The sequence below is a fragment of the Plectrocnemia conspersa genome, unplaced genomic scaffold (assembly GCF_051122295.1).
Source record: "Plectrocnemia conspersa isolate PC_06_02 unplaced genomic scaffold, ASM5112229v1 ptg000001l, whole genome shotgun sequence".
In the NCBI taxonomy this organism is placed as follows: Eukaryota; Metazoa; Arthropoda; class Insecta; order Trichoptera; family Polycentropodidae; genus Plectrocnemia; species Plectrocnemia conspersa.
Window position 1 is genome coordinate 17,469,353 of NW_028277165.1, and position 12,042 is coordinate 17,481,394.

Here is a 12,042-nt window from a genome sequence, read left to right on the forward strand (position 1 = left end):
GGGTGCAATTGTGTTAAAAAATCGTTAGAATTTCTTCGTTGTAGTCTATTTTTATTTTTGTAGAAATTAGTTTTGTTCTAAAATACCTTGAAATTTGTTAATTTACTTAGCTAATCAATTTTTACTGAATTGTAAATAACATTCGACGTTCTTTATGCAATGTATGCTCATCTTTTCTCTTATTCTTATTTACTGCGTATTTTTTTACTTTTATATTTTTTAAATTACGTAACGATTAAAAATAAAAGTATAGTAATTTGTTTTAGTAAAAAACCTATTTAAAATTAAAATACACGTTTTTATAGATATGTTTTAATACATGGTTAGCAAAAATGCTTTTAAGTCCAAAAGTTATTGTTTGACAGTTATCACTATCACGCACATGGTGTAACAATTTCAAAATGAATTTACTTCCAAAAAGCCACAAAGATTTCAGTCGAACAGAATATTGGAATTCATTCTTTAAAAAAAGAGGTTCAAAGGCTTTTGACTGGTAAAAATATTAATAACCCGTTTCATTAACATTAATCTAAATTCTTAAATAATTATGGTTATATTTAAAAATAAATTTTAATGTAGTAAATATTACCATTTTTTTAAATATAATCTTTTAAATTATTATAGACCTTTTTTTAAGTTGTGTTTTCTAGTACATATTATGGCTAATTATGTTTATAAATTATTAACCTTTATTTTACCTTTTTTCGTCTGATTCATTAAATTAAAACTATTTTATTACATATAAATTATAACTGAAATGGATTGTTGTTAGTTTAACTAGATTTAGTAAAACTATATGTGTATTAAATTTTTTTTAGGTATGGAGAATACTTAGAGCTATCTGAGCACTTACACAAATATGTAAAAGTAAAAGATGATATTCTAATGGTAGGATGCGGTAATTCTAAACTGAGCGCTGATTTGTTCGACGTCGGATTCACAAAGATGATAAACATTGACATCTCTCCGATCGTAATCAAACAAATGTGCCAAACCAATAAAGCCAAACGTCCAGATTTATCATTCTTACAAATGGATGCTCTGAACATGACTTTCACCGACAGCCAATTCAGCGCGCTTATCGACAAAGGCACCTTAGATGCTTTGATGCCTGACGATTCGGAAGAGACTAACGAACAAGTGGAAAAATATTTCTCCGAAATAAGTAGAGTACTAAGGCTCGGCGGAAGATACGTCTGTGTATCGCTCTTACAAGAACATATCATGAAGAAAGTCTTGGCTTATTTCGCTAATAACAATTGGATGTTAAGAGTTGTGCGTTGTTACGATGCAGAAAAGAAATCGGCTGAAACTCAAGATGGATTGATAATGCCCGTTTTTGTTGTTATTGCAACTAAATTCAAAAATCTACCACAAATTGTTAGTATTATATTTTAATGTGATTTCTATATTATGAATATATAATTTATTTAATAAATTTAATAGATTTTAGAGACTTGTATGGTTGGAGATAAAATTATAAGAGTCCAATCTCCGGATGAGCTTAAAGATGCTATTTTATCTGCTCAAAATGCAGCAGTTATCACAAATGGACTTGCAAATAATAGTTTAGATGATTCTGAAGAGGTATATTGTACTAAAAGTTAATTTAAATTGTAATAGATAAAATTTCCAAGACGTTTTCGGTATTTTTGACATACATATAAGCTGCTGATTTTAGCTATATGATTATTTTTATCCAATAAGGTGTCCTTTTATTTTCATCGTTTTTTAACACTTGTAGTAACACACTTATATACCTCATCCTCAATATTATTAATATTCTTTTAGATATGTTTAGAACTTTTGAGACCAGGTGAAACCACAACACGTTATACAATCCATGTGGTAGATCATAATTTAGTCAGACATAATGGACCGTTTGCCGCTTTTATTGTCCCTCAAGGAAGGTAACGTAATAATTTTTCTTCATAAGATCAAATAAAATTATTTAGTTAAAAATATTATATTTTATAGGGAATTGAATTGGTTCTTTTCAACAACAGAAGGTCGTAAACAATTGTTGAAATCTGCCGGTTATAAAAGACTAGCGGTAATTACAATGCATAGAGATCATATTTATGATAATCTAGATAGTGTTAAAGCTGAACTGTCGGACAATATTAAAAATTTAGCACCTAAAGGAATCACTGGATCGGTACACATGTTTTTCTATATATTATATTTTTTAAATTAAATCGGTACACGTATATTATATTTTTTTAAATTAAATCATCTTGACTTTCCAGATTCCATTTTTATCTTTAGGTGAAGACGTCGGTAAAAGAAATATTCTACACAGAGGATCGTCAAAGTTCTCTGGCGATTTTGTTGTAGAAGAAACAGACGGTGATAACGGTCATACTTATAGAAGACTCATTTTTCTAAATAATCAATCGGTGATTCAGTCAGAGTCTCGGCTGAAATCGGTGAAGAATCGCAATGGAAATAAAACGTTTGTAGTTGATTCAAGTTATTTAGCTTGCGTTCATCACATTTATATGACGATTGGTATACAATTGGCTATCAAAAACGACGAAAGCCATATTGCAATTATCGGATTGGGCGGTGGAGGACTCTGCAGCTTTCTTCGTAAATGTCTAAAGACCATCGCTATAACAGCTGTCGACATCGATTCTGAAATGTCTAAAATTGCACAACAATATTTTGGACTCGTTTGTGATGATAAATTGAACGTTGTTGTCGACGATGGGTTGAATTTCATTAAAGTATCTGAAGAAAAAGGTATTACTATAGTAATATTTACTTATAAATATGTTTCACTATTATAACTTGCTTATTATTCAGGTAAAAAGTATAATGCCATTTTATTTGACGTCGATAGTAAAGATAATTCCTTAGGCATGTCTTGCCCACCGAAACAATTTATTGATATAGAAGTTTTAAGAAATGTCAAAAATTGCTTAACACAAAATGGTATGTATGATTTTAAAATCAAAATACAAATGCAGATCAAAACGTGTAATCAAATTTATTTTACAACATTTTAGGATACTTTGTGTTGAATTTGGTGTGCCGGGATGAAAATTTGCGACTTCAAGCAATAAAAAATCTAAAAGAAGAATTTTGCAGAATCGCTTCTTTCAAGATAGAACAAGAAGTCAATGAAATATTTTACTGCACGAATAATGATACAGCTTTGTGGCCTTCGGAGTTTAAAGCAGCGTCAGAAATCATTAATTCTAACATAAAGAATAATAAATTAAGCCGTGATTCACGAATCGACATTGAAAATCTTACAAAGAACATCAATATTAAAGTTCAATAATTGATCTAAATGATAACACATTGCAGTCTGGGGAAATGCAGGGCAACTTACAAATTGCAACAACTATTTTTATGGATTAAAGAACGTGTATAAACTGAATCAAAAACTCTCATTAGATCAAAAAAAGACCACGCCAGATGAACCCTTAGCTCTCAAGCCTGCCAATCACCAGCAAAATTCAGCTTTCAGGCTTTCTTTTGTATCAGTTCAACACACTGCAAAAATAATTCCTTCTTCGGTTGAAGATTACCGCAAGATCTTAAAACTTTTAAATGAAAGGAAATTCTCCTTTCATTCATTTACAATACCTGAAGACAAACAGTTACACGTTGTCATCCACGGCTTAACACGACTTAATCAAAATTCAAAATATACCAAAAAAAGTTTTTACGATTCCATAGTAAATTTGGCAATTCTGTCATAAATAGCAGTGCTATTCCTGCTTGCGTCAAGTGTGATGGAACACATCTAGCTTTAGATTGCCTACATTGCACCAAAATGGAAAATCCAGTCTACAACAACTGTCAGTTATGGAAGTTTCTCAAAGAATCCTAGGAATAAAAAAAAAATCACTCTGAAACGGGCTTTTAATAAAACAAACATCGCTGAATCCAGACCCATTAGCAGGGGGCTAGCAAATTTGAATAAATTGTTCTCCTATGCAGTAAATATGGAAATCCCAAAAACCCAACCCTCATCGGTTGAACCAACTGCAACTGCTCTGATTCCAGATTCCAGACAATAAAAACAATTAATAAACCCTAAAAATATGAATGTACAGCGTAATGGATTAAAAATCTTAGCTTGGAATGCAAACGGACTTCGAGAGAAACAGGATAAACTTGATCAATGTTTAATAGATATAGCTTTAATGTCTGAAACTCATTTAAAAGCGTCAGTAAAAACAAATTTTGCTAATTATAAATCATATAGAAACAATCGTCTTATTGGAGCTGGAGGTGAAACCTCAATATTCGTAAAGTCAAATATAAATCACGATGAAACCACTCAAAATAATTAAATTAACAAGAATAAGAAGCAACAATGATAGAAATGCGAATTAACGCTAAGGACCGATTAAAATTCATTCCGTATATACTCCCCCTAAACCTACCTACACAACTATAGATTTACATAAACTTTTTAATTATAATAAGCCAACATTTGCAGCGGGAGACTCAAAATACAGCGATTGGAATTATAGAGCGACAAACAAAAATGGTAGAAGCTTACGCTAGTTTATAATAAAAGAATATAAGCTTAGAAGCTCCAAATTCACCTATGCATTATTCTACATGCAGAAATATCAAATATTGCTATTTCAAAAAATTTACCAAGTGTAAATGACATTGAAGTTCATGCTACCCTGGTCTTAAGAGTCCTAGATGAGCCACGTCGACCATGCCTGCGCCAAAGCCGTCTCCCGCGAGGGATAGGGCCTCTCCCCGGACGTCGTCGACGCGATCTACCGGGGTGCCGTCGAGCCGATGATCACCTACGCCGTCCCAGCATGTAACGAGGCTGTACACAGGAGTTCCATCACGAGTAGGCTAACCGCAGCCCAGCGCCCCTTCATGGTAAAAATCACGCGGGCGTTCCGAATGATCCCCAACGTCTCGATCAACAGTCCTCTCGGTAATCCCTCCTCTGGACATCCGAGTCAGGCAGCTCGCGCAGACCCGACCACAGATCGCACACACACACCCTCCAGCTCCCACCTAGCCCTGAACATAAGCAGGGCCACCCACAAAAATCATTGTTGACCCTGTCGTCTGATCACAACCCAGTTATATTCTCAGTCTTCTTAATCCAATAATAAAATTAAAGAATATACCTCCAAAACACTGGACTACTTTCTTTATTACGTTGATGAATCATTTCCGGAACCCAACAGCTTAAACAATAAAATATATATCAACAGGGAAATGATTTATTATACAGTCGCTATCAAACAATCGATTGAACGTTGCATAATTAGAAAAGACCCCCTACTGACTGAAATAAAAGATTTATTAAAAATCAAATAAAATTATCGCGAAAAATGACTTAATTTACTGTCCAAATAGTTTTTTATATCATATTTGGAATATTTTTCCTCTTCCTTCGGTATTATAGACCTTGATCGGTCAGAATCTCGTCCTTTTATTAAAACCTCAACTCCTGCCCGTCGCTTGCTTTTTCCTTTTAAATTATCCTGGGCTAGCCTCTAGATCCCATTTAGTTGATCATTAATGCTCTTTCCACCTTACAGTATCTGACATTTGTATATCCGTATATTGGATCTCATCATCTTAATATTTTTATTCGGAAGCCTTGATCTTAAAGGTATTTTACAGCTATGATAACATCTATTTATGGTGATGAGTCAGCTTTCATTTTTATCTATTTAATTTTGTTGTATGTCGGGTAGCTTACCTTAAGTACCTAAAGTTGTCCACTATCTGTTAGCATTTTAAAAGGAAAAGAAGTATTCTTATCTGGAACCCATATTTAGAGCCTTATTTGCATAAAATGTATTCCGATTGATATCACAATATTATTGGTGTATGCCTTAACTTTAAATACTGTGATATTTTATTATAATATTATATAACAGACCACAAGATTAAAAAATTGAGGCATTACTCAAAATTGATCTTGGGATTAAGACTGCAGAAATGTTATATTTGCAAAACTGGTAAAAATGTTTGGGTTATATCAATTTGTTTTCGACCATCGTGGCGCATTGGGGTAACCTGTTAGGCCACAATGGTCTTAATTTATTCTAAAAATAAAAATATAAGTCACCTGGCTGCAATGTGTTGAATGATTTTTTTTTTATATTATGAACTTGTTACTGAATTGTTTAAAAAATAAAATTCTACATAATTCTCAACTTTTATTTTTCTTTCTAAAACATTTGATTCTCGTCGTGATCTATACATAATTTTAAAAACTAAACAGCATATGGTCAAGCTTAACATACATCACAATGACTTTCATATAAATATTATAGGAACGACAAAATAATATATATGCATAAATTAATACACTACGTATCCTATTACATTCACAAACAATAAATAAACGATAACATTAATTCTTGTAAACTAACAATTGCTAATATTTATTTATGTATTGTCTCTCACAAGGAGTATAAATTAAATACATACATTAAAGAGGAAAATATCAAAGACTTACATAATAATGTATACAAAATAAAAAAAAGTTTTAAAATACAGATAACAAACCTTAAAAATTAAACAATATTACAAAAATATCTTCATAATCATAGAAAATACATCAAGCTTTAATAATTTGCATATATTAAAACTTAATCCAATTATGCAGTAATTCACTTCAGTCGTTTCTCGAACACTATACAAACCTTATCTGAACAATTAGTCATAAACATTTATAAAAATATTAATATGCATGTTCTTAACCCTTTCATTACAATCTCATATTTACACGTCTCGATTTAACCCTATCATTTAAATAACGTAAACATGCATAAAATATATATATAAAACAGTCTTTTTAAGTACTGAATATATATGACTAAATAAATGCTGTAAATATTTAGTTTTAAATAAATAAAAAAAGTAACATAAATACCTTCCTACTTTAACGAAATGAAAGCATCTGTTTAAACAGGAATGTTATAAATTAAGACCATTCAAAAAACCTCAAAATTTGACATTGACGGAACTACTGACTAGCAATTTACACATTTAACGCGAGTCTACTTAAAAATAACTTGTATTACGCATTCAAACATACTTAGACACAATAAATGGTTTTTAACTAAGATAATAATTAAATAAGTTTTAAATATATATGTATATAGTATATACATAACCAATCATATAAATGTATGTATGTGTTTGGTTTCAAATAGTGTAATTGCATTTTATGAAAAGTCATACATTTATCTTTCTTTGGCATCGCTTCGATATTGTATATCTTCTTTATTTTTATATTTATAATTTTGTTTTAATTTTGAAACATTAAAATTCTATGATACGTGTAAATAAATGCAAAGTTTATGTACAAACAATATGACTGAGAATCAGATTTTTATCTAAATCTAATTAATAAATTATAAAATCGAATAATTGGCAAAATAAGATAAATGAATAACAAAAACAATCTTGAGTTCAGTATACTTTTTAAAGCAATTCGTTAAAAAAATGGTAAACATTTCAACTTAAAAAGTTAACATCGACTAAACCACACGTCAATTATATTCGCATTAATTAAAATAAAATAAAAAGTGTTCCTAAAAACTACTGACTGAGTTTCTAAAAAATTTCGGTTACCTACAAAATTAAAATACTTTCTTTAACATATTTTTGAATGAATTCTTTTTAGATCTTTTAGGTTTGGTTGCCGAGTTTGTCGTTGACGTACTACTAGTTTGTGATAACTCTCCGACGCTCGACCAATCATTGGTTTGAGACAATTCTAAACTATTCTTCACATCGCGTTCTTCAGATTTTATCTCTCTTAAAGGAAAATCTCTATAACTAAGCGTAGCAGAAACTGCGATAGGAGAACAGCCGTTATCGATCGAGCTACTGTAATCTTCAAACATTTGAGGTTTATTGATGCCGCCTTTGAAAAACGCAGGTGAGCTCAGCCGCCGTACTTTAATCGGCTTTTTATTATTCATAATAATAGAACCGTTAGTTTTTGGAAACTCTCTTTTGGGCGTTAATTCGATTTTAACATGAGGAATCTCTCCCATATTGTTGAAATCTATCGGTTCTATTTCCGGTATAATGAATTCTGATTCTTCTAACGCCACTGGCAATTCTATATTCGGTGTCCACTCCTCGTTTTCTATTTTTTCTAATTTTGGTATAACAGAACTGATATTTTCACAAGATAGTCCAGTAGTTGAAACCATTGATGCACTACGTTGAACGAGAGCTGCCTTTTTCTTTTTCTTCTTTTTATCACCTTTTGAAACACCAATGTTTGAACTTAAACTAGCAACTGCTAATAGATCTTCCTCGGAAGCGCGGCGTTTCAGATTTAAGACAGTCATATCTGAAGTTTTAGTTTCTTCGACTGATAAACGTCTTTGTCTTGACACATCTGGAATTGCACTAACAGTTATTGATCTATTGTTACTCGGAGAATGTTCACTCGAAGAAGTTCTTCGACACAAATAAATTACTAAAAGCACTAAGCACACTTCAAAAACTATCACTTTAAAAAACGTCAAGCTTCCTAGCCAACTTTCTCTTTCAGCCAGAAGAATGTTCACTGAAGAAGAAAGTTGAGCTATTTGATGTTGAAGCACTAGTAATTCTTCTGTATTCTTTTGATCGCGTTCCTCGGAAAGTTTGCTTTCTTGATTCAAAGTAACTAGAGTCTTCTCGAATGTCTTTTGCATTTCCTCTACCTGTTTTTTATAACGTCTGCTTAATTCTTCCAGATATTGTCCAGAGAGTGACATATTTTTTTCCAATGTCTAAAACATAAAGAGATTAAATTAAAATTTATAAGTTACTCATTAACTTTATTAAATTATAAATAAAAAATATTACCTTAATTCTATTGGAAAGCCTTAAAAACACAGATTCTTTTTGACCTTGTTGTGGAGTTACAACATTCTGAGTAGACACTTGTGCAGCATGATCGCTTGCCTGATCATATTCATTTAAAAACGTATCTAAAGCCAGCTGTTCCTGAGATGTATTTGAATCTTCAATTACAAAGTTAGGTTCTGCTTCGTTGATAGTCGGCGTACTGACGACAGCATCAGAATTTTCTTTCTGTACCGAAGAGCTCTCAATGACGTCTTCTTTGGACGTGTTGTTTTGTTTGATTACTTCTATTGTCTTCACATCCTCGTGTTCGTTGAATTGATTGACTTCGCTAGATTCAATATTTATACTTACACTATGACTATTTAAATTCGAAGGCGGTAAATTACTACTATCTGTGACGATATCTGTAGTTCGAACAGTTGCTTCGATCGTCTCACCACTAGATATTGTTTTTGTTGGCTTAATTTCAGGAATAGTAATTTGTACATTTACAGATGTACTTTTATCAGGGGCGTCTTCTTTTATTTTGGTTATCATGTGTGATTCTTTAATTTTATCACAATCATCTCCGATGCAGGATTTAAACGATTTATTTAACAAATCGTCCACCATACCATCGTTACTTGCCGCTTGTACTCTTTTATCGGCTGTTAAATTGGAAGTGATGTTCAAATCTGCTTCAAAACTAATGTTGAGCACTACTTTCTTTTCTATTATAGCAAGCATGTTACATAGTGCTGCGACATAGCTTGGCACTAAAATTGTTGAAATGTAACTGGCAATTTCAGTCTTATACGCTGAAGTCTTTTTACTCTTAAAATCTAGCCCGTAATTTTGGCACATATCCGAGTTGCACAAAACTTTATGTATCACCGGTAACTCGACAAATTGTTTTAAATAATCACTACGACAACTCATCAAATCGTAGACTTCTTTAAATAACGAATTGCTGCAATTGTCGCAAACAATTATATGACTCGGAGTGCGACAATTTTGCGTTATAGTTCTAACCGTTTCTAAATGAACGGAAGAGTTTTTTGAATCACTGCTCTTCACAAGTACTTCGGCAGCTTTTTTCATTATCGATAGCACAGCGTCACGTGCAGATCCGAAGAGATTCCTTGAAACATCACCATTTTCTTCAAGCTCTGAAAGGCCTTCTATAACATCGTCGTCATCGTCGCCGTTGTCTTGATTAGCTTGCAATTGAGGCGAGTTTTCAGTTTCGAAAACTTCAAATTCCGACGTGCCATAAACTCTGAACAACGAAATAGGGCAATAATGTTCCGAACCATAATGCGAATGTAACTCAACCTTCATAAATTTTCCAAACAGATGAGGATGTAAATTAAACGTCTGAACGTCTCGTTCGTCTTTTGCAATGAACTGTCCAACTCCCGCCCATTCTCTAGTAGGAAATCTGTCGCTCACAAAAACAGAGAAGTTCTTCGGGGTAGACGAAAACAATTCAAAGTTTGCGAGATCGATCTTTTTAGCTTGAATCGCTTCACACAGTTCGACTATAAACCATATTCTACTATTGCAAGTGTTGAGCATGTATTCATCTCGGCTCGGAGATAAGATAAAACTAGAAGAACCTGACTCTGGATTAGCAGCAATAATTTTAGCTCCGCAGTCGGGCGACGCGTAATTTTTTGATCTGACTTTTAAATTAACATTAGAGATATGAACTTTGTGTTGCGACTTGAACGACTCGTTAGCGGTGTCTTCTTTATTTTTTTCAGCTTCTTCCAACTGCTTCTGAGCCCATTCAGAAAAAGACGGAATCTCCTCTTGAGCTTTTGCTTCGACATCAGATTGCTTAGCTTCTGTTGCATTTTCATTAAGTAATTTCTCATCACTTACATTAGAGACTTTCGACAAATCGACAGTCACAACCTCTATTATTTCATCAACGTTTTGCGTCGTCTCGTTGAGACTTGTTTCGTTTTCTTCATGAACAACATGATCAGATTTGATTTCTTGCTTTAAATCAGAATCGTTGAATTCAGGTGGCTTTAAATAAATGTGCTTTTCGTATTCGTTGTGTGAATCGGAAAAATTTGGTGATATGTGTCCATCGCTCAATGTATCGACTTTCTGAGCAACGTTTGCAAGTTCAGCGGCCGCATTATCAACTATTGTAATCAACACAGGTTGTCCAGATTCTGCGATTCTGAAAAAACGATATAATGGATTAAGTTTTGTATAGCAACGAGAAGATTCATACAATCACAAACATGTCTTACCTATAGTAAATGTCTGTAAAAAGGCTTTTGGAAGGAGGTTGCATAGTGATCAAAAAGCATAGCAGAATTTGAAATAACCTTCCCAACATATTGAATGGGCTTAATTGAAATTACCATTATTATCAAATCTTAATCGCTCCAGAGTGTAATGCTTATAAGATTATTAATATATCCAATAATTTGATTTTGAAGTTGAACTACAAAAAAATAATTGATATAAATAATATATTAACAAAAAAGGAGTGCATGTACAAAGCAAAATAATATTTTTTTAATTTCAAATAATCAATATGCAAATTTATTTTATAAAGAAAACTTTTTGGCTATATATTATGGATAAACTATCTGACATTTATGTAATCAACTTTCCGGCTACCCACAATGAAACAATTAAAATAATCACTTACAATTTGTAATTACACCATTTCTTATCACAACTGAAATACATACATTTGTGTTTCATCCATTAATTTATTACGATCTAGAAATATTTCACGGTTAAAAACGCCATTTTTACAGTTACATATGCTAACAAATCGATAGACTGATAGTAGTTGTCAAACTCAATGGAAAAAAGACAGATACAGTTAATATTTTTGACTTCTTGATCACTCAAAGCATTGTTATAAAATAAGGTCATACAACAGTTCATCACTAATACAAAAATGTGTCAAAAATTAGTATAAAAAAACTGCGAATTAACAATTTTAAGATTTTTTCCTATTAACTTTGACAAATATGTAAATACATATTAATAGTGTCATATCTTATATGAGGGTTCTATTTAACACGATGCATATTTTTTCAAAGTGCAATCGTTATGAGTTTAAACTATAAATAAAATGGCACCAATGGTGTGAATTATTGATAAATGACATCATAAAATTTTCAAACATTGATAGGGCGTTTTAAAGTCTGACAGCAATGATTAACGTTGCTCTGGAGAACAACAATAATTATATTT

General features: G+C 32.0%; 2 protein-coding genes across 6 annotated transcripts in view; one reads left to right on the forward strand and one right to left on the reverse strand.

Annotated features, from left to right (window-relative positions):
- Nucleotides 1–353: 353 nt before the first annotated feature.
- On the forward strand, nt 354–6,164 carry LOC148239019 (eEF1A lysine and N-terminal methyltransferase homolog). The gene is made up of 8 exons (XM_088189976.1): nt 354–493; nt 819–1,380; nt 1,447–1,587; nt 1,792–1,910; nt 1,978–2,158; nt 2,250–2,745; nt 2,809–2,937; nt 3,012–6,164. Exons 1-8 carry the CDS (start codon nt 402–404, stop codon nt 3,287–3,289), a joined length of 1,998 nt encoding a protein of 665 aa, XP_088046102.1. The 5' UTR covers nt 354–401; the 3' UTR covers nt 3,290–6,164.
- LOC148239020 (SUN domain-containing ossification factor) overlaps nt 6,155–12,042 on the reverse strand; it is a 31,812-nt gene continuing 25,924 nt past the window's right edge. For 4 of the 5 annotated variants that reach the window (XM_088189938.1, XM_088189960.1, XM_088189949.1 and 1 more), the window contains 3 exons: nt 11,079–11,275; nt 8,827–11,005; nt 6,155–8,750 (listed from right to left, as the gene is read on the reverse strand). In XM_088189938.1, the coding sequence (XP_088046064.1) occupies nt 7,599–8,750; nt 8,827–11,005; nt 11,079–11,167 (3,420 nt within the window). In that variant the 5' untranslated portion in view covers nt 11,168–11,275 and the 3' untranslated portion in view covers nt 6,155–7,598. The remainder of the gene's footprint in view (nt 8,751–8,826; nt 11,006–11,078; nt 11,276–12,042) is intronic. The other variant, XM_088189931.1, reaches the window with a different exon arrangement.